This window comes from Oncorhynchus kisutch, linkage group LG28 (assembly GCF_002021735.2).
Source record: "Oncorhynchus kisutch isolate 150728-3 linkage group LG28, Okis_V2, whole genome shotgun sequence".
NCBI lineage: Eukaryota > Metazoa > Chordata > Actinopteri > Salmoniformes > Salmonidae > Oncorhynchus > Oncorhynchus kisutch.
In genome coordinates, this window is record NC_034201.2 from 51,743,807 (window position 1) to 51,765,936 (window position 22,130).

At 44.1% G+C, this 22,130-nt stretch overlaps 1 protein-coding gene across 4 annotated transcripts in view; it reads right to left on the reverse strand.

The window, feature by feature from the left end:
- Positions 1-22,130, reverse strand: part of LOC109883813 (phosphatidylinositol transfer protein alpha isoform-like) — a 56,928-nt gene that overhangs the window by 33,110 nt on the left and 1,688 nt on the right. The window contains exons 2-6 of one of the 4 annotated variants that reach the window (XM_031808369.1): positions 18,989-19,134; positions 16,939-17,030; positions 15,548-15,555; positions 4,111-4,185; positions 3,640-3,723 (exon numbers count right to left, since the gene is read on the reverse strand). In XM_031808369.1, coding sequence (XP_031664229.1) covers positions 3,640-3,723; positions 4,111-4,185; positions 15,548-15,555; positions 16,939-17,008 — 237 coding nt within the window. In that variant the 5' untranslated portion in view covers positions 17,009-17,030; positions 18,989-19,134. The remainder of the gene's footprint in view (positions 1-3,639; positions 3,724-4,110; positions 4,186-15,547; positions 15,556-16,938; positions 17,031-18,988; positions 19,135-22,130) is intronic. The other 3 variants (XM_031808368.1, XM_031808370.1, XM_031808371.1) reach the window with 3 other exon arrangements.

The window sequence follows — 22,130 nt, forward strand, 5'->3', positions numbered from 1 at the left end:
TCAAAATGATCACAAGAACGGTGAGCAAAAATCCCAGAACCACACGGGGGGACCTAGTGAATGACCTGCAGAGAGCTGGGACCAAAGTAACAAAGCCTACCATCAGTAACACACTACGCCGCCAGGGACTCAAATCCTGCAGTGTCAGACGTGTCCCCCTGCTTAAGCCAGTACATGTCCAGGCCCGTCTGAAGTTTGCTAGAGAGCATTTGGATGATCCAGAAGAAGATTGAGGATGTCATATGATCAGATGAAACCAAATATAACTTTTTGGTAAAAACTCAATTCGTCGTGTTTGGAGGACAAAGAATGCTGAGTTGCATCCAAAGAACACCATACCTACTGTGAAGCATGGGGGTGGAAACATCATGCATTGGGGCTGTTTTTCTGCAAAGGGACCAGGACGACTGATCCGTGTAAAGGAAAGAATGAATGGGGCCATGTATCGTGAGATTTTGAGTGAAAACCTCCTTCCATCAGCAAGGGCATTGAAGATGAAACGTGGCTGGGTCTTTCAGCATGACAATGATCCCAAACACACCGCCCGGGCAACGAAGGAGTGGCTTCGTAAGAAGCATTTCAAGGTCCTGGAGTGGCCTAGCCAGTCTCCAGATCTCAATCCCATAGAAAATCTTTGGATGGAGTTGAAAGTCCGTGTTGCCTAGCAACAGCCCCAAAACATCACTGCTCTAGAGGAGATCTGCATGGAGGAATGGGCCAAAATACCAGCAACAGTGTGTGAAAACCTTGTGAAGACTTACAGAAAACGTTTGACCTCTGTCATTGCCAACAAAGGGTATATAACAAAGTATTGAGATAAACTTTTGTTATTGACCAAATACTTATTTTCCACCATAATTTGCAATTAAATTCATTAAAAATCCTACAATGTGATTTTCTGGATTTTTTTTCTCATTTTGTCTGTCATAGTTGAAGTGTACCTATGATGAACATTACAGGCCTCTCTCATCTTTTTAAGTGGGAGAACTTGCACAATTGGTGGCTAACTAAATACTTTTTTGCCCCACTGTATACTTAATATATATTTGTCAATGTAGTATACAATCAATCATTTCAACATCAGTGCTTATCATGTAGTGAACCAAGGAACGAACAATACCAAGCTAAATCCATATAGCACCAAGGGGGCGTGTCAGAATGTTTTCTTAACAAAGTGTTTACCTTGCTATCCAGCTGGCTGTGGTGTGTGTCTGACTGTTTACCTTGGTATCCAGCTGGCTGTGGTGTGTGTCTGACTGTTTACCTTGCTATCCAGCTGGCTGTGGTGTGTGTCTGACTGTTTACCTTGCTATCCAGCTGGCTGTGGTGTGTGTCTGACTGTTTACCTTGGTATCCAGCTGGCTGTGGTGTGTGTCTGACTGTTTACCTTGCTATCCAGCTGGCTGTGGTGTGTGTCTGACTGTTTACCTTGCTATCCAGCTGGCTGTGGTGTGTGTCTGACTGTTTACCTTGCTATCCAGCTGACTGTGGTGTGTGTCTGACTGTTTACCTTGCTATCCAGCTGGCTGTGGTGTGTATCTGACTGTTTACCTTGCTATCCAGCTGGCTGTGGTGTGTGTCTGACTGTTTACCTTGCTATCCAGCTGGCTGTGGTGTGTATCTGACTGTTTACCTTGCTATCCAGCTGGCTGTGGTGTGTGTCTGACTGTTTACCTTGCTATCCAGCTGGCTGTGGTGTGTGTCTGACTGTTTACCTTGCTATCCAGCTGGCTGTGGTGTGTGTCTGACTGTTTACCTTGCTATCCAGCTGGCTGTGGTGTGTGTCTGACTGTTTACCTTGCTATCCAGCTGGCTGTGGTGTGTGTCTGACTGTTTACCTTGGTATCCAGCTGGCTGTGGTGTGTGTCTGACTGTTTACCTTGCTATCCAGCTGGCTGTGGTGTGTGTCTGACTGTTTACCTTGCTATCCAGCTGGCTGTGGTGTGTGTCTGACTGTTTACCTTGCTATCCAGCTGGCTGTGGTGTGTGTCTGACTGTTTACCTTGCTATCCAGCTGGCTGTGGTGTGTGTCTGACTGTTTACCTTGCTATCCAGCTGGCTGTGGTGTGTGTCTGACTGTTTACCTTGGTATCCAGCTGGCTGTGGTGTGTGTCTGACTGTTTACCTTGCTATCCAGCTGGCTGTGGTGTGTGTCTGACTGTTTACCTTGCTATCCAGCTGGCTGTGGTGTGTGTCTGACTGTTTACCTTGCTATCCAGCTGGCTGTGGTGTGTGTCTGACTGTTTACCTTGCTATCCAGCTGGCTGTGGTGTGTGTCTGACTGTTTACCTTGCTATCCAGCTGGCTGTGGTGTGTGTCTGACTGTTTACCTTGCTATCCAGCTGGCTGTGGTGTGTGTCTGACTGTTTACCTTGGTATCCAGCTGGCTGTGGTGTGTGTCTGACTGTTTACCTTGGTATCCAGCTGGCTGTGGTGTGTGTCTGACTGTTTACCTTGGTATCCAGCTGGCTGTGGTGTGTGTCTGACTGTTTTCCTTGCTATCCAGCTGGCTGTGGTGTGTGTCTGACTGTTTACCTTGCTATCCAGCTGGCTGTGGTGTGTGTCTGACTGTTTACCTTGCTATCCAGCTGGCTGTGGTGTGTGTCTGACTGTTTACCTTGCTATCCAGCTGGCTGTGGTGTGTGTCTGACTGTTTACCTTGCTATCCAGCTGGCTGTGGTGTGTGTCTGACTGTTTACCTTGCTATCCAGCTGGCTGTGGTGTGTGTCTGACTGTTTACCTTGGTATCCAGCTGGCTGTGGTGTGTGTCTGACTGTTTACCTTGGTATCCAGCTGGCTGTGGTGTGTGTCTGACTGTTTACCTTGCTATCCAGCTGGCTGTGGTGTGTGTCTGACTGTTTACCTTGCTATCCAGCTGGCTGTGGTGTGTGTCTGACTGTTTACCTTGGTATCCAGCTGGCTGTGGTGTGTGTCTGACTGTTTTCCTTGCTATCCAGCTGGCTGTGGTGTGTGTCTGACTGTTTACCTTGCTATCCAGCTGGCTGTGGTGTGTGTCTGACTGTTTACCTTGCTATCCAGCTGGCTGTGGTGTGTGTCTGACTGTTTACCTTGCTATCCAGCTGGCTGTGGTGTGTGTCTGACTGTTTACCTTGCTATCCAGCTGGCTGTGGTGTGTGTCTGACTGTTTACCTTGCTATCCAGCTGGCTGTGGTGTGTGTCTGACTGTTTACCTTGGTATCCAGCTGGCTGTGGTGTGTGTCTGACTGTTTACCTTGGTATCCAGCTGGCTGTGGTGTGTGTCTGACTGTTTACCTTGGTATCCAGCTGGCTGTGGTGTGTGTCTGACTGTTTACCTTGGTATCCAGCTGGCTGTGGTGTGTGTCTGACTGTTTACCTTGCTATCCAGCTGGCTGTGGTGTGTGTCTGACTGTTTACCTTGGTATGCAGCTGGCTGTGGTGTGCGTCTGACTGTTTACCTTGGTATCCAGCTGACTGTGTGTGTGACTGTTACCTTGCTATCCACCTGACTGTGGTTTGTGTCTGACTGTTTACCTTGGTATCCAGCTGGCTGTGGTGTGTGTGTGTGTGTGTGTGACTGTTAACTTGCTATCCACCTGACTGTGGTGTGTGACTGTTTACCTTGGTATCCACCTGACTGTGGAGTGTGTGACTGTTTACCTTGCTATCCACCTGACTGCGGTCTGCGATGTCGATGTGAACAACATCCACCTTCTTCCAGGTGTCTGCATCCAGACCATGGACCTGTACAGGTATGAACATAGTACAGACACACACACACACACACACACACACACACACACACACACACACACACACACACACACACACACACACACACACACACACACACACAGTAGAGCAGCATCCTATCAGACAGACAGACAGTAAAGCACACAGAGGTTACAGTATACGCAGGCAAGAACCACACACACGCAGCTACAGAACAACATGCAGCAACACACACACACACACACACACACACACACACACAGTAGAGCAGCATCCTATCAGACAGACAGTAAAGCACACAGAGGTTACAGTATACGCAGGCAAGAACCACACACACGCAGCTACAGAACAACATGCAGCAACACACACACACACACACACACACACTCACTCACTCACGTTTTCCTGCTGTCCTAGATCAGGTTTGTGCCACGTCTCAATCTTGATCAGGAAGTTATCTTTCATGAACTCATTCTACAGGAGAGAGAGAGCAGTAACCATCCTGGATGAGGTTAGCATGTTATATCATACTCCCAAGACTAACATCTCACCATTACAATAACAGGGTAGGTTTGCATTTTTGGGGGGGTATGATATTCGTGTGTTTAACTTTCTCACTCATCATTATTCACGATTCCTTCAGGACTATCCATAATCATAGTAGCATCCACATTAACATAGTGTTTAGAAAAATATTGTATTCTAATTTACAATAATATTGACTCCAAAATGGCCCAATACATTATTTACCATTAATTTATATTGGGCACAAAATAATCTGAAACACAACCAAAACAAAGAGCAGATGCTGTATATGAGCTCAGGTGCTTCCTGTTTCCAAGATGTTTCTACAACTTGATTGGAGTCCACCTGTGGTAAATTAAACTGATTGACATGATTTAGAAAGGTACACACCTGTCTATATAAGGTCCCACAGCTGACAGCGCATGTCAGAGAAAACACCAAGCCATGAAGTCGAGGGAATTGTCTGTAGAGCTACGAGACAGGATTGTGTCGAGGCACAGATCTGGAGAAGGGACCCAAAAAACGACTGCTGCATTGAAGGTTTCCAAGAACACAGTGGCCTCCATCATTCTTAAATGGAAGATGTTTGGAACCACCAAGACTCTTCCTTGAACTGGCCGACCGGCCCAACTGAGCAATCAGGGGGAGAAGAACCTTGATCAGGGAGGTGACCAAGGACCCAATGGTCACTTTGACAGAGCTCCAGAGTTCATATGTGGAGATGGGAGAACCTTCCAGAAGGATAACCATCTCTGCAGCACTCCACCAATCAGGCATTTATGCTAGAGTGACCAGTAAAAGGCACATGACAGCCCGCTTGGAGTTTGCCAAAAGGCACCTAAAGGAAACAAGATTCTCTGGTCTGATGAAACCAAGATTGAACTCTTTGGCCTGAATGCCAAACGTCACGCCTGGAGGAAACCTGGCACCATCCCTACAGTGAAGCAAGGTGGTGGCAGGAACATGCTGTTGGCATGTTTTTCAGCGGCAGGGTCTGGGAGACTAGTCAGGATTGAGGGAAAGATGAACGGAGCAAATTACAGAGAGATCCTTGATGGAAACCTACTGCAGAGCGCTCATGATCTGACTGGGGTGAAAGTTCACCTTGCAACAGGACAACATCCCTAAACACACAGCCAAGACAATGCAGGATTGGCCCAGCCAGAGCCCAAACTTGAACCCAATCAAACATCTCTGGAGAGACCTGAAAATAGCTGTGCAGCGACACTCCCCATCCAACCTGGCAGAGCTTGAGAGGATCTGCAGAGAAGAACAGGAGAAACTCCCAGAATACAGGTGTGTCAAGCTTGTAGCGTCATACCCCAAAATACTCAAGGCTGTAATTGCTGCCAAAGGTGCTTCAAAGAAGTACTGAGATATTTTTTGCACATTTGCAAAAACTTTGCTTTGCTTTGTCATTGTGGAGTAGAATAATGATAAAATAATGATAAAACAAAAATGTTTAATCCATTTTAGAATGAAATAAATATAAACAAATAACGTAACAAAATGTGGAAAAAGTCAAATACATTCATACATACATTCCCAATGGTCTGAATACATTCCCAATGGTCTGAATACATTCATACATACATTCCCAATGGTCTGAATACATTCCCAATGGTCTGAATACATTCATACATACATTCCCAATGGTCTGAATACATTCCCAATGGTCTGAATACATTCATACATACATTCCCAATGGTCTGAATACATTCCCAATGGTCTGAATACATTCATACATACATTCCCAATGGTCTGAATACATTCATACATACATTCCCAATGGTCTGAATACATTCATACATATATTCCCAATGGTCTGAATACATTCATACATACATTCCCAATGGTCTGAATACATTCATACATACATTCCCAATGGTCTGAATACATTCATACATACATTCCCAATGGTCTGAATACATTCATACATATATTCCCAATGGTCTGAATACATTCATACATACATTCCCAATGGTCTGAATACATTCATACATACATTCCCAATGGTCTGAATACATTCATACATACATTCCCAATGGTCTGAATACATTCCCAATGGTCTGAATACATTCCCAATGGTCTGAATACATTCATACATACATTCCCAATGGTCTGAATACATTCATACATACATTCCCAATGGTCTGAATACATTCATACATACATTCCCAATGGTCTGAATACATTCATACATACATTCCCAATGGTCTGAATACATTCCCAATGGTCTGAATACATTCCCAATGGTCTGAATACATTCCCAATGGTCTGAATACATTCCCAATGGTCTGAATACATTCCCAATGGTCTGAATACATTCCCAATGGTCTGAATACATTCCCAATGGTCTGAATACATTCCCAATGGTCTGAATACATTCCCAATGGTCTGAATACATTCCCAATGGTCTGAATACATTCCCAATGGTCTGAATACATTCCCAATGGTCTGAATACATTCATACATACATTCCCAATGGTCTGAATACATTCATACATACATTCCCAATGGTCTGAATACATTCATACATACATTCCCAATGGTCTGAATACATTCATACATACATTCCCAATGGTCTGAATACATTCATACATACATTCCCAATGGTCTGAATACATTCATACATACATTCCCAATGGTCTGAATACATTCATACATACATTCCCAATGGTCTGAATACATTCATACATACATTCCCAATGGTCTGAATACATTCATACATACATTCCCAATGGTCTGAATACATTCATACATACATTCCCAATGGTCTGAATACATTCATACATACATTCCCAATGGTCTGAATACATTCATACATACATTCCCAATGGTCTGAATACATTCATACATACATTCCCAATGGTCTGAATACATTCATACATACATTCCCAATGGTCTGAATACATTCATACATACATTCCCAATGGTCTGAATACATTCATACATACATTCCCAATGGTCTGAATACATTCATACATACATTCCCAATGGTCTGAATACATTCATACATACATTCCCAATGGTCTGAATACATTCATACATACATTCCCAATGGTCTGAATACATTCATACATACATTCCCAATGGTCTGAATACATTCATACATACATTCCCAATGGTCTGAATACATTCATACATACATTCCCAATGGTCTGAATACATTCATACATACATTCCCAATGGTCTGAATACATTCATACATACATTCCCAATGGTCTGAATACATTCATACATACATTCCCAATGGTCTGAATACATTCATACATACATTCCCAATGGTCTGAATACATTCATACATACATTCCCAATGGTCTGAATACATTCATACATACATTCCCAATGGTCTGAATACATTCATACATACATTCCCAATGGTCTGAATACATTCATACATACATTCCCAATGGTCTGAATACATTCATACATACATTCCCAATGGTCTGAATACATTCATACATACATTCCCAATGGTCTGAATACATTCATACATACATTCCCAATGGTCTGAATACATTCATACATACATTCCCAATGGTCTGAATACATTCATACATACATTCCCAATGGTCTGAATACATTCATACATACATTCCCAATGGTCTGAATACATTCATACATACATTCCCAATGGTCTGAATACATTCATACATACATTCCCAATGGTCTGAATACATTCATACATATATTCCCAATGCCCATGTTTTTTTAGAAATGTTTGCATTATTATGCATTGAAAATAAAATACAGAAATATCTCATTTACACTCAAGAAAAAGCTTAAACTGCAACCAGTGCCTGCAACCGTTAATTTGTCTGATTTAGCTAGCATGCTGTTGCTAGCTAATTTGTCCTGGGATATAAACATTGAGTTGTTATTTTACCTGAAATGCACAAGGACCTCTACTCCGACAATTAATCCCCACATAAAACGGTCAACCGAATCGTTTCTAGTCATCTCTCCTCCTTCCAGGCTTTGAAAAAGGGAGATGATACGGAGATGTTTAACTTATATGTTGATCGCATCTAAACTTTTATTATATTATCACGACTACCGGCAAAACAGTTCGTCTTTCAGTCACCCACATGGGTATAACCAATGAGGAGATGGCAAGTGAGTACCTGCTTCTATAAACCAATGAGGAGATGGGAGAGGCAGGACTTGCAGCGCGATCTGCGTCGCTTGCGTACGCGACGTGTCCGGTCTGGTCAGCATCAGGCCTAATTACCGACAATGACAAGACAGCCTATAGGGAGGAGGTCAGAGAAAAGAGGTCCAAGCACGCCCCCAATTGTCATCGACAGGGCTGTATATGGAGCAGGTTGAGAGCTTCAAGTTCCTTGGTGTCCACATCCACAACAAACTAGAATGGTCCAAACACACCAAGACAGTTGTGAAGAGGGCGTGACAAAACCTATTCCCTCTCAGGAAACTAAAAAGATTTGGCATGAGTACTGAGATCCTAAAAAGGTTCTACAGCTGCACCATTGAGAGCATCTGGTTGCATCACTGCCTGGTACGGGAAATTGCTTGGCCTCTGACCGCAAGGCACTACAGAAGGTAGTGCCTACGGCCCAGTACATCACTGGGGCTAAGCTGCCTGCGATCCAGGACATCTACACCAGGCGATCAAAGACCCTGTCCAGCCACCCCATGGCAAGCGGTACCGGAGTGCCAAGTCTCGGAAAAAAGGCTTCAACAGTTTTTTCGATCATAGTATGCTGCTGGAAAAATGTGTGACATGGCTTTACACCCCCTGCTATATTGTGCATAAACAGTTACCTGTCTAACAGAACACAGAGGGTGTTCTTTAATGGGACATTAAACATAAACTCCAACATAATTCAGGTAGAATCAGGAATGCTCCAGGGCAGCTGTCTAGGCCCTTTATTCGATCTTTACTAATGACATGCCACTTTGAGTAAAGCCAGTGTGTCTATGTATGCGGATGACTCAACACTACACACATCAGCAACTACAGCGACTGAAATGACTGCAACATCCAACAAAGAGCTGCAGTTAGTGTTGGAGTGGTCAAAACATATTGATACAACAGTAGCTAAGATGGGGAGAAGTCTGTCTATAATAAACCGCTGCTCTACCTTCTTAACAACACTATCAGCAAGGCTGGTCCTACAGGCCCTAGTTTCTACCTCCTACCTGAGACGCAGACGTCCCATCTAGACATCAGGAAATGCAAATGTGCTACGCTACATGCTAATAGCACTCGTTAAAACTCAAACGTTCATTAAAATACACATGCAGGGTATCAAATTAAAGCTACACTCGTTGTGAATCCAGGCCACAAGTCAGATTTTTAAAATGCTTTTCGGCGAAAGCATGAGAAGCTATTATCTGATAGCATGTAACACCCCAAAAGACCCACAGGGGACGTAAACAAAATAGCATAGTCGGCGCTACACAAAACGCACAAATAAAATATAAAACATTCATTACCTTTGACCATCTTCTTTGTTGGCACTCCTAGATGTCCCATAAACATCACTATTGGGTCTTTTTTTCGATTAAATCGGTCCATATATAGCCTAGATATCGATCTATGAAGACTGTGTGATCCAGGAAAAAATAGCGTTTTATAACGTAACGTCATTTTTTTAAATTAAAGTCGACGATAAACTTTCACAAAACACTTCGAAATACCTTTGTAATGCAACTTTAGGTATTAGTAAACGTTAATAAGCGATCAAATTCATCACAAGGCGATGTATTTTCTATAGCTGTGCCTCTGGAAATGATGTCCGGATAAATCTCCACCAAAATATCCGGTCGGAGACCGGAAGAAATGTGATGCCTCGTGTCCGTTTGACAAACAAACAATTTGTAGGCAAATGACAAGACTGTTGACATCGTGTGGAAGCTGTAGGTATTGCAACCTCTTCTCCATTTAATGTGGTTCACGTTTAACAATGGGTTGAAGTGGCGCATGGATATATTTTCCCATTTTCAGTGATCAGATTTTCCTGCGCTTTTCGATGAAACGCAAGTTCTGTTATAGCCACAGCCGTGTTTTCTATCCACACATACTAATCATATGCATATACTATATTCCTGGCATGAGTAGCAGGGCGCTGAAATGTTGCGCGATTTTTAACAGAATGTTCGAAAAAGTGTGGGGTAGGATGAAGAGGTTTTAACAGCACTATCAACAAGGCAGGTCCTACAGGCCCTAGTTTCTACCTTCTTAACAGCACTATCAGCAAGGCAGGTCCTACAGGCCCTAGTATCTACCTTCGTAACAGCACTATCAACAAGGCAGGTCCTACAGGCCCTAGTTTCTGCCTTCTTAACAGCACTATCAGCAAGGCAGGTCCTACAGGCCCTAGTGTCTACCTTCTTAACAACACTATCAGCAAGGCAGGTCCTACAGGCCCTAGTTTCTGCCTTCTTAACAGCACTATCAGCAAGGCAGGTCCTACAGGCCCTAGTGTCTACCTTCTTAACAACACTATCAGCAAGGCAGGTCCTACAGGCCCTAGTTTCTACCTTCTTAACAGCACTATCAACAAGGCAGGTCCTACAGGCCCTAGTTTCTGCCTTCTTAACAGCACTATCAGCAAGGCAGGTCCTACAGGCCCTAGTTTCTGCCTTCTTAACAGCACTATCAGCAAGGCAGGTCCTACAGGCCCTAGTGTCTACCTTCTTAACAACACTATCAGCAAGGCAGGTCCTACATGTTCTAGTTCTGTCACACCTGGACACCTGTTCAGTCGTGTGGTCAGGTGCCACAAAAAGGGACTTAGGAACATTGCAATTGTCTCAGAACAGGGCAGCACGGCTGGCCCTTGGATGGACACAGAGTGATAATATTAAGAATATTCATGTCAATATCTACTTGTTGAAAGTGGAGGAGAGATTGACTTCATCACTACTTTTATTTATGAGAGGTATTGACATGTTGAATGCGCCGAGTTGTCTGTCTAAACTACTAGCACACAGCTCAGACACCCAGACATACCCCACAAGACATGCCACAAGAGGTCTCTTCACCGTCCCCAAGTCCAGAACAGACTATGGGATGGAGACAGTACTACATAGATCATGACTACATGGAAATCTATTCTAGTAACTGATGCCAGCAGTAGAATGAGATGATTTTTTAAAGATAAAAATACCCCTTATGGAACAGTGGGGAAGTGAAGAGACAAACACCAAGGCACAGACACACACACACAAACAATAACAAACGCACTATACACACACATACACATTCATTTTGAACTGTAGATATGTGGTAGTGGTGGAGGAGGGGCCTGAGGGCACACAGTGTGTTGTAGATATGTGGTAGTGATGGAGTAGGGGCCTAAAGGCACACAGTGTGTTGTAGATATGTGGTAGTGATGGAGTAGGGGCCTAAAGGCACACAGTGTGTTGTAGATATGTGGTAGTGATGGAGTAGGGGCCTAAAGGCGCACAGTGTGTTGTAGATATGTGGTAGTGGTGGAGTAGGGGCCTGAGGGCACACAGTGTGTTGTAGATATGTGGTAGTGGTGGAGTAGGGGCCTGAGGGCACACAGTGTGTTGTAGATATGTAGTAGTGGTGGAGTAGGGGCCTGAGGGCACACAGTGTGTTGTAGATATGTAGTAGTGGTGGAGTAGGGGCCTAAAGGCACACAGTGTGTTGTAGATATGTGGTAGTGGTGGAGTAGGGGCCTGAGGGCACACAGTGTGTTGTAGATATGTGGTAGTGGTGGAGTAGGGGCCTAAAGGCACACAGTGTGTTGTAGATATGTGGTAGTGGTGGAGTAGGGGCCTGAGGGCACACAGTGTGTTGTAGATATGTGGTAGTGGTGGAGTAGGGGCCTGAGGGCACACAGTGTGTTGTAGATATGTAGTAGTGGTGGAGTAGGGGCCTGAGGGCACACAGTGTGTTGTAGATATGTGGTAGTGGTGGAGTAGGGGCCTAAAGGCACACAGTGTGTTGTAGATATGTGGTAGTGGTGGAGTAGGGGCCTAAAGGCACACAGTGTGTTGTAGATATGTGGTAGTGGTGGAGTAGGGGCCTAAAGGCACACAGTGTGTTGTAGATATGTAGTAGTGGTGGAGTAGGGGCCTAAAGGCACACAGTGTGTTGTAGATATGTGGTAGTGGTGGAGTAGGGGCCTGAGGGCACACAGTGTGTTGTAGATATGTGGTAGTGATGGAGTAGGGGCCTGAGGGCACACAGTGTGTTGTGAAATCTGTTAATGTATTGTAATGTTTTAAAATGGTATAAACTGCCTTCATTTTGCCGGACCCCAGGAAGAGTAGCTGTTGCCTTGGCAGGAACTAATGGGGATCCATAATAAACCCCAGGAAGAGTAGCTGCTGCCTTGACAGGAACTAATGGGGATCCATAATAAACCCCAGGAAGAGTAGCTGTTGCCTTGGCAGGAACTAATGGGGATCCATAATAAACCCCAGGAAGAGTAGCTGTTGCCTTGGCAGGAACTAATGGGGATCCATAATATTCCCCAGGAAGAGTAGCTGCTGCCTTGGCAGGAACTAAAGGGGATCCATAATAAACCCCAGGAAGAGTAGCTGTTGCCTTGGCAGGAACTAACGGGGATCCATAATAAACCACAGAAAGAGTAGCTGCTGCCTTGGCAGGAACTAATGGGGATCCATAATAAACCCCAGGAAGAGTAGCTGTTGCCTTGGCAGGAACTAATGGGGATCCATAATAAACCCCAGGAAGAGTAGGGGGGGGAGTACTGTCTAGTGACTAGGGTGGGCGTTCTATGTTCTATTTTCCATTGTATGTGTACAGAGATGAGGTAGTCATTCAAAAAATATTTTAAACACTATTATTGAGTGAGACAATGCAACATATTACTTGACTTGTTAAGCAAATCTTTACTCCTGAAATGATTCATGCTTGCCATAACAAAGGTGTTAAATACTTATTGACTCAAGACATCTCAGCTTTTCATTTGAATTCATTTGTAAAGATTTCTAAAACCATCATTTCACTTTGACATTATGGGGTATTGTGTGTGTCAGTGACAAACAAGCTCAATTTAATGCATTTAAAATCAGGCTGTAACAGAAGAAAATGTGGAAACATTTAAGGGGTGTGAATACTTTCTGAAGGTTCAAAAGTATGTGGACACCCCTTCAAATGACTCGGCTATTTCAGCCAAACCCGTTTCTGAAAGGTGTAAACAATCGAGCACACAGCCATGCAATCTCCATAGACACATTGGCAGTAGAATAGCCTTATTCAGTGACATTCAATGTTGCACCATCATAAGATGCCACCTTTCCAAAAAGCCAGTTCGTCAAATTTCTGCCCTACTAGAGCTGCCCAGGGCAACTGCAAGTTCTGTTATTGTGAAGTGGAAACGTCTAGGAGCAACAACAGCTCAGCGGCGAAGTAGTAGGCCACACAAGCTCACAGAACGTTAAAATTGTCTGTCCTCATTTGCAACACTCATTACCGAGTTCCAAACTGCCTCTGGAAGCAACATCAGCACAATAACTGTTCGTCAGGAGCTTCATGAAATGGGTTTCCATGGTCGAGCAGACGCACACAAGCCTAAGATCACCATGCGGAATGCCAAGAGTCGGCTGGAGTGGTGTAAAGCCCTTCTTGCATTGGACTCTGGAGTAGTGGAAACGCGTTCTCTGGAATGATGAATCACGCTTCACCATGTGGCAGTCCGACAGACGAATCTGTGTTTGGCGGATACCTTCCCCAACGCATAGTGCCAACTGTAAAGTTTGGTGGAGGAGGAATAATGCTCTGGGGCTGTTTTTCATGGTTCGGGCCCCTTAGTTCCTGTGAAGGGAAATCTTAACGCTACAGCATATAATGACATTCTTGACAATTCTATGCTTCCAACATTGTGTCAGCAGTTCAGCAGTTTCAGCAGGCCCTTTCCTGTTTCAGGAACTGACAACAAACCAGCGCACAAAGCGAGACCTATGCAAAAATGGTTTGTCGAGATAGATGTGGAAGAACTTGACTGTCCAGGTCTGTGCCCAAACAGTTCGAGCTTCTACTTTCAAAGATTCACATTTCCAGAAATAAGTCTCTCACTGTTTCCGCTTGTTATAGACCACCCTCAGCCCCCAGCTGTGCCCTGGACACCATATGTGAATTGATCGCCCCCCATTTATCCTCAGAGTTCGTTCTGTTAGGTGACTTAAACTGGGAAATGCTTAACACCCCGGCCGTCCTACAATCTGAGCTGGAAGCCCTCAATATCACACAATTTTTCAAGGACCCTATCAGGTACAAACCTAAATCTGTAAACACGGGCACCCTCTTAGATATCATCCTGACCAACATGCCCTCTAAATACACCTCTGCTGTCTTCAACCAGGATCTCAGCGATCACTGCCTCATTGCCTGCGTCCGTAATGGGTCCGCAGTCAAACGACCACCCCTCATCACAGTCAAGCGCTCCCTAAAACACTTCAGCGAGCAGGCCTTTCTAATCGACCTGGCCCAGGTATCCTGGAAGGATATTGACCTCATCCAGTCAGTAGAGGATTCCAGGTTTTTCTTTAAAAGTGCTTTCCTCACCATCTTAAATAAGCATGCCCCATTCAAAAAATTGAACTAAGAACGGATACAGCCCTTGGTTCACTCCAGACCTGACTGCCCTTGACCAGCACAAAAAACCTCCTGTGGCGTACTGCACTAGCATCGAATAGCCCCCACGATATGCAACTTTTCAGGGAAGTTTGGAACCATTATACACAGTCGGTTAGGAAAGCAAAGGCTAGCTTTTTTTTGCATCTTGTTTTTGCACTTGCATCCTGTAGCACAAATTCCCAAAATGTTCTGGGACACTGTAAAGTCCATGCAGAATAAGAGCACCTCCTCCCAGCTGCCCACTGCACTAAGAAACACTGTCACCACCGATGAATCTACGATAATCGAGAATTTCAATAAGCCTGCCTGCCTGACTGACATGATGCTGCTTTACAGCCTGACTGACATGATGCTGCTTTACAGTCTGCCTGACTGACATGATGCTGCTTTACAGCCTGACTGACATGATGCTGCTTTACAGTCTGCCTGACTGACATGATGCTGCTTTACAGCCTGCCTGCCTGATATGATGCTGCTTTACAGTCTGCCTGTCTGATATTATTATGCTTTACTGTCTGTCTGTCTGATAGGATGTGTGTGTGTGTGTGTGTGTGTGTGTGTGTGTGTGTGTGTGTGTGTGTGTGTGTGTGTGTGTGTGTGTGTGTGTGTGTGTGTGTGTGTGTGTGTGTGTGTGTGTGTGTGTGTGTGTGTGTTTGTGTGTTTGTGTGTTTGTGTGTTTGTGTCTAAAGTGTAAGGTGTACTTACAGTGATAACTGCAGCGACAAAGGCAGAGAAGGGTCGAAAGCAGGAGAGATGGAAAAGAGAGTGCAGAGAGAGTGCAGAGAGCAGAGAGAGAGAGGCGGTGATAGAGGGAGAGAGAGATAGAGGGATGGAGGGAGACAGCGATAGAGAGAGAACAGAGAGAGCGATAGAGAAAGAGAACAGAGAGAACAGAGAGATAGAGGGAGAGAGAGATAGATAGAGAGAACAGAGATAGATAGAGAGGACAGAGAAACATATATAGAGAGAGATGATCAAAATCCATAAAAGAGCTGTTAAATTCCACAACCACCTAAAAGGAAGTGATTCCCAAACATTCCATAACAAAGCCATCACCTACAGAGAGATGAATCTGGAGAAGAGACTCCTAAGCAAGCTGGTCCTGGGGCTCTGTTCACAAACACAAACAGACCCCACAGAGCCCCAGGACAGCCACATAATTAGACCCAACCAAATCATGAGAAAACAAAAAGATAATTACTTGACACAATGTAAAGAATTAACAAAACAACAGCGCAAACTAGAATGCTATTTTGCCCTAAACAGAGAGTACACAGCAGCAGACTACCTGACCATTGTGACTGACACAAACTTAAGGAAAACTTTGACTATGTACAGACTCAGTGAGCATGGCCTTGCTATTGAGAAAGGCCGCCGTAGGCAGACATGGCTCTCAAGAGAAGACAGGCTATGTGCTCACTGCCCACAAAGTGAGGTGGAAACTGAGCTGCACTTCCTAACCTCCTGCCAACCTCCAAGAAAAGGGCAACCAGTGAAGAACAAACGCCATTGTAAATACAACCCATATTTATGTTGATTTTCCATTTTTGTACTTTAACTATTTGCACATTGTTACAAAACTGTATATAAAACATAATATGACATTTGGAATGTCATTACTCCTTTGGAACTTAGGTGAGTGTTTACTGTTCATTTACCTTATTGTTAACGTACTTTTGTTTACTATCTATTTGCTATCACTTGCTTTGGCATTGTAAACATATGTTTCTTATGCCAATAAAGACCTTAAAAAGAAATTAAAATATAGCGAGAAAGAGAGCATCTGTAAGAACAAAGACATTTGTTAGATCCAGTACTGCAATGAAATATGTAGGTCATATTAATGTAATGAAATATGTAGGTCATATTAATGTAATGAAATATGTAGGTCATATTAATGTAATGAAATATGTAGGTCATATTAATGTAATGAAATATAGGTCATATTAATGTAATGAAATATAGGTCATATTAATGTTAGATCCTGTAATGTAATCAACTCATTTCAAAAACCGCCATCATTGCATGAAATGCTATGTGTCTGTGTGCCTGCATGCGTGTGAACCTGTCAATGCGTGTGTGTGTGTGTGTGATACCTGTGCGACAGTAGGGGTATGCGTTCCAGGCCTTCTCATGGATGTTAAGGGCCGATGCTGGAGCTAGCATTCTGACGAACGATGGAACTTTACTGTAAGAGGGAGAGAGAGGGAATATCTACTGGGTGAAATACCACAGTGTGACATCACAGCAGCAACATGTGACCTGTTGCCACAAGAAAAGGGCAACCAGTGAAGAACAAACACCATTGTGAATACAACCCATATTTATGAAAAGAAGGAAGAGAAAGAGGGAGACGGAGGGAGAGAAAAAGGGAGACGGAGGGAGAGAAAGAGGGAGACGGAGAGAGAGAGGGAGACGGAGAGAAAGAGGGAGACGGAGAGAGAGAGGGAGACGTAGAGAAAGAGGGAGACGGAGAGAGAGAGGGAGACAGAGAGAGAGAAAGAGGGAGACGGAGAGAGAGAAAGAGGGAGACGGAGGGAGAGAAAGAGGGAGACGGAGGGAGAGAAAGAGGGAGAGAAAGAGGGAGACAGAGGGAGAGAAAGAGGGAGACAGAGGGAGAGAAAGAGGGAGACAGAGGGAGAGAAAGAGGGAGACGGAGGGAGAGAAAGAGGGAGACGGAGCTCCGAAACTGGATTTTGTTGAGGCACAGACCTGGGGAAGGGTACCAAAAACCTTCTGCAGCATTGAAGGTCCCCAAGAACATAGTGGCCTCCATTATTCTTAAATTGAATAAGATTGGAACCACCAAGACTCTTCCTACAGCTGGCTGCACAGCCAAACTGAGCAATAAGGGGAGACGGGTCTTGGTCGAGGAGATGTTCAAGAACCCAAAGGTCACTCTGACAGAGCTCCAGAGCTCCTCGGTGGAGATGGGAGCACCTTCCAGAAGGACAGCCATCTCTGCAGCATCCACCAATCAGGCCTTTATGATAGAGTGGCCAAACGTAAGCCACTCCTCAGCAAAAGGCATCTAAAGGACTCTCTTGTGGAAAATTACAACATTAGTTATGCTCTGCCTAGTAGTCAGAGCGCTGAGCCAGTAACCGAAAGGTTGCTGGATCGAATCCTGAACTGACAAGGTAAAAATCTGTCGTTCTGCCCCTGAACAAGGCAGTTAACCCAATGTTCCCCAGTAGGCCATCATTGTAAACTGACATGTCTAGTCAAATAAAAAATCTAATATCCCGTGTTTTAACGCTTAAAGAAATGTCTGTTGTTATGTTTTTTTTCTAACCTGATACAAACTCGTCTTCCAGTGATTCATAAGACTGTGTTATCTCGTAGAGCTACGATCAGTTTGGGTGCGACCGCAGTGACACATGCAGTGGTTTTACTATCTGCAGGAAGGAACACATGTGAACTGTGACAAAACGCAGGTTTACGGTTCAGCCCTCGTTTTATCTCAATCTGCACAGACAAACCAAACGCCTTCTTCACTATGTTCCGCCCCTTTTTCCACACATCTACTAAACTGAAGACAAAGAGGTTGGACTTTCTATAAAAGCGGAACTGTGTTCGTTGGGCAGAGGGCTATTTGATTGCTCCATTTTTGCAAATCTTATAATAAATTTGTTGTTTGAATAATCCCTCTCCTTTTGATTTGAATTTCCACTACAACTCTGAGAAACAAGATTATCTGGTCTGATTGATCTCTTGGGCCTGGATGCCAAGCATCACTTCTGGAGGAAACCTGGCACCATTCCTACGGTGAATCATGGTGGTGGCAGCTTGACACTGTGGGGATGTTTTTCAGAGGCAGGGATAGGGAGAATAGTCAGGATTGAGGGAAAGATGAACGGAACAAAGAACAGAGAGATCCTTGATGAAAACCTGCTCCAGTGCGCTCAGGGCCTCAGGCTGGGGCGAAGGTTTACCTTACCTTCCAACAGGACAATGACCAAGGTCTATTTAAAGCTTAGGGGTTAGGTTTAGGGATAAAATGAAGGTTAGAATTAGGGTTAGGGGTTAGTGGTTTGGTTTAGAGTTAGGTTTAGAGTTAGGTTTAGAGTTAGAATGGAATTCAAATGGAATGGAATAAAAATGTTAACCCCCACAAGATGAAGAAGATAACGTGTGTGTGTGTACCTTTGCAGGTGGTAAATCTTGTGTGTGTACTGTCCCTTCTCCCCATCCTTCTCGTATGGTTCATTCTTCAACACCTCCACTCCCTCTCCTCCTCCTGTCTCGTTCTTACTGGCCTCTGCTACTGAGTACAGCTGCCCCACCTGGTACTGAAGGGGGGGGGGGGCATGCCGTCACACAGCAGCAACACACTCTCTTATCTAATACCACCACACAGCTCCCCTAAGCAGCACAAGTAGGAACTCCCCTCAGACTAAGTGTTTAACTGGACCTATTGAAAGACATATCCATAGGCTGCTGGACCTCTCTACCCAGAATTCCCTGCTGTATGAAAGGACCCAGGAATAGTAAAGGCTGCTGGGTAAAAATAGAACCTGACTATGTGACTGGTTGGGTATCTTGTTGTGTTTGCAGGATTGAGCTGCGAATAGAAATGCTATAGATGGAAGGAATGCAGTTTGGAAACCTACCAAAAAACAATTAGGCAACAACAAATTCAATCCTTTTAGACAATTTCCAGGGTAAAACATTCCACTGCAATAGTGAAGGTGTAAACTTGGCAGTAGAAAATCTTAACAGTATATTTGACCTCTCAGCTTCCCTATCAAATCTAAAATTCTCAAATAGAAAACCGAAGAAAATGAACAACAATGACAAATGGTTTGATGAAGAATGCAAAAATATAAGAAAGATATTGAGAAACCTGTCCAACCAAAAACATAGAGACTCGGAAAACCTGAGTCTAACGCCTTCACTATGGTGAATCACTAAAACAATACAGAAATACACTATGGAAAAAGAAGGAACAGCACGTCAGAAATCAGCTAAATGTAATTGAAGAATCCATAGACTCTAACCACTTCTGGGAAAATTGGAAAACACTAAACAAACAACAACACGAAGAATTATCTATCCAAAATGGAGATGTATGGGTAAACCACTTCTCCAATCTTTTTGGCTCTATAACAAAGAATTAAGAGCAAAAACATATACATGATCAAATACAAGTCTTAGAATCAACTATTAAAGATGACCAGAACCCACTGGATTCTCCAATTACCTTGAATGAGTTACAGGACAAAATGTACTGAGCAAATGTCAAATTGGCTTTTTAACCAAATTACCGTACAACAGACCATGTATTCACCCTACACACCCTAATTGACAACCAAACAAACCAAGACAAAGGCAAAGTCTTCTCATGCTTTGTTGATTTCAAAAAGCCCTTGACTCAATTTGGCATGAGGGTCTGCTATACAAACTGATGGAAAGTGGTATTGGGGGTAAAACATACGACATTATAAAATCCATGTATACAAACAACAAGTGTGGGGTTAAAACTGGCAAAAAACACACACATTTCTTCACACGGGGTTGTGGAGTGAGACACGGATGCAGCTTGAGCCCCACCCTCTTCAACATATCTACTGGGTGAAATTCCACAGTGTGTCATCACTGCAGCACGATTTGTGACCTGTTGCCATGAGAAAAGGGCAACCAGTGAAGAAAAAACACCATTGTAAATACAACCCAAATTTATGCTTATTTAATTTTCCCTTGTGTACTTTAAACCATTTGTACATTGTTACAACTGTATAAATATATATAATATGACATTTGTAATGTCTTTATCGTTTTGAAACTTCTGTATATGTTTACTGTTATTTTTATTTCACTTCAAGGGGTTTTATTTCACTGCATATTATCTACCTCACTTGCTTTGGCAATGTTAACACATGTTTCCTATGTCAATAAAACCCTTGAAATGAATTGAATTGAGAGAGAGAGACAGAGAGAGAGAGAGACGGAGAGAGAGAGAGAGAGAGAGAGAGAGAGAGAGAGAGAGAGAGAGAGAGCGACAGAAGGAGAGAGAGACAGAGAGAGAGAGAGAGAGACAGAGAGAGAGAGAGAGAGAGAGAGTGAGAGAGACAGAGAGACAGAGGGTGAGAGAGACAGAGAGAGAGACAGAGAGAGAGACAGAGAGAGAGAGAGAGAGAGAGAGAGACAGAGAGAGAGAGAAAGAGAGAGAGAGACAGAGACAGAGACAGAGAGAGAGACAGAGAGAGAGACGAGAGAGAGAGAGAGAGAGAGAGAGAGAGAGAGAGAGAGAGAGAGAGACAGAGAGACAGAGAGACAGAGAGAGTGAGAGAGAGAGAGAGACAGAGAGTGAGAGACAGAGAGTGAGAGACAGAGACAGAGAGACAGAGAGACAGAGAGTGAGAGACAGAGAGTGAGAGACAGAGAGTGAGAGACAGAGACAGAGAGACAGAGAGTGAGAGACAGAGAGTGAGAGAGAGAGACAGAGAGACAGAGAGACAGAGACAGAGAGTGAGAGTGAGAGACAGAGAGTGAGAGACAGAGAGTGAGAGACAGAGACAGAGAGAGAGGGAATGAAAGAGAGAGAGACAGAGAGAGAGAGAATGAAAGAGAGAGAGACAGAGAGAGAGACAGAGAGAGAGAGACAGAGAGAGAGAGAGAGAGAGAGAGAGAGAGAGAGAGAGAGAGAGAGAGAGAGAGAGACAGAGAGAGAGACAGAGAGAGAGAGAGTGAGAGAAAGAGAGAGAGAGGCAGAGAGACAGAGAGTGAGAGACAGAGAGTGAGAGACAGTGAGTGAGAGACAGAGAGACAGAGAGTGAGAGACAGAGACAGAGAGACAGAGAGACAGAGAGTGAGAGACAGAGAGTGAGAGACAGAGACAGAGAGACAGAGAGTGAGAGACAGAGAGTGAGAGACAGAGAGACAGAGAGTGAGAGACAGAGAGACAGAGAGTGAGAGACAGAGAGACAGAGAGACATAGACAGAGAGTGAGAGTGAGAGACAGAGAGTGAGAGACAGAGAGTGAGAGACAGAGAGTGAGAGACAGAGAGTGAGAGAGTGAGAGAGTGAGAGACAGAGAGTGAGAGACAGAGAGTGAGAGAGAGAGAGAGATAGAGAGAGAGAGAGAGAGAGAGAGACAGAGAAGAGAGACAGAGAGAGAGACAGAGAGAGAGAGAGTGAGAGTAAAGAGAGGAGAGGAGAGAGCAGAAGAGTGAGAGATCAGAGATTGTAGAGACAGATGAGTTGAGAGACAAGAGACAGAGAGTGATAGACATTGATTGAGAGACAGAGACAGAGAGTGAGAGACAGAGAGTGAGAGACAGAGAGT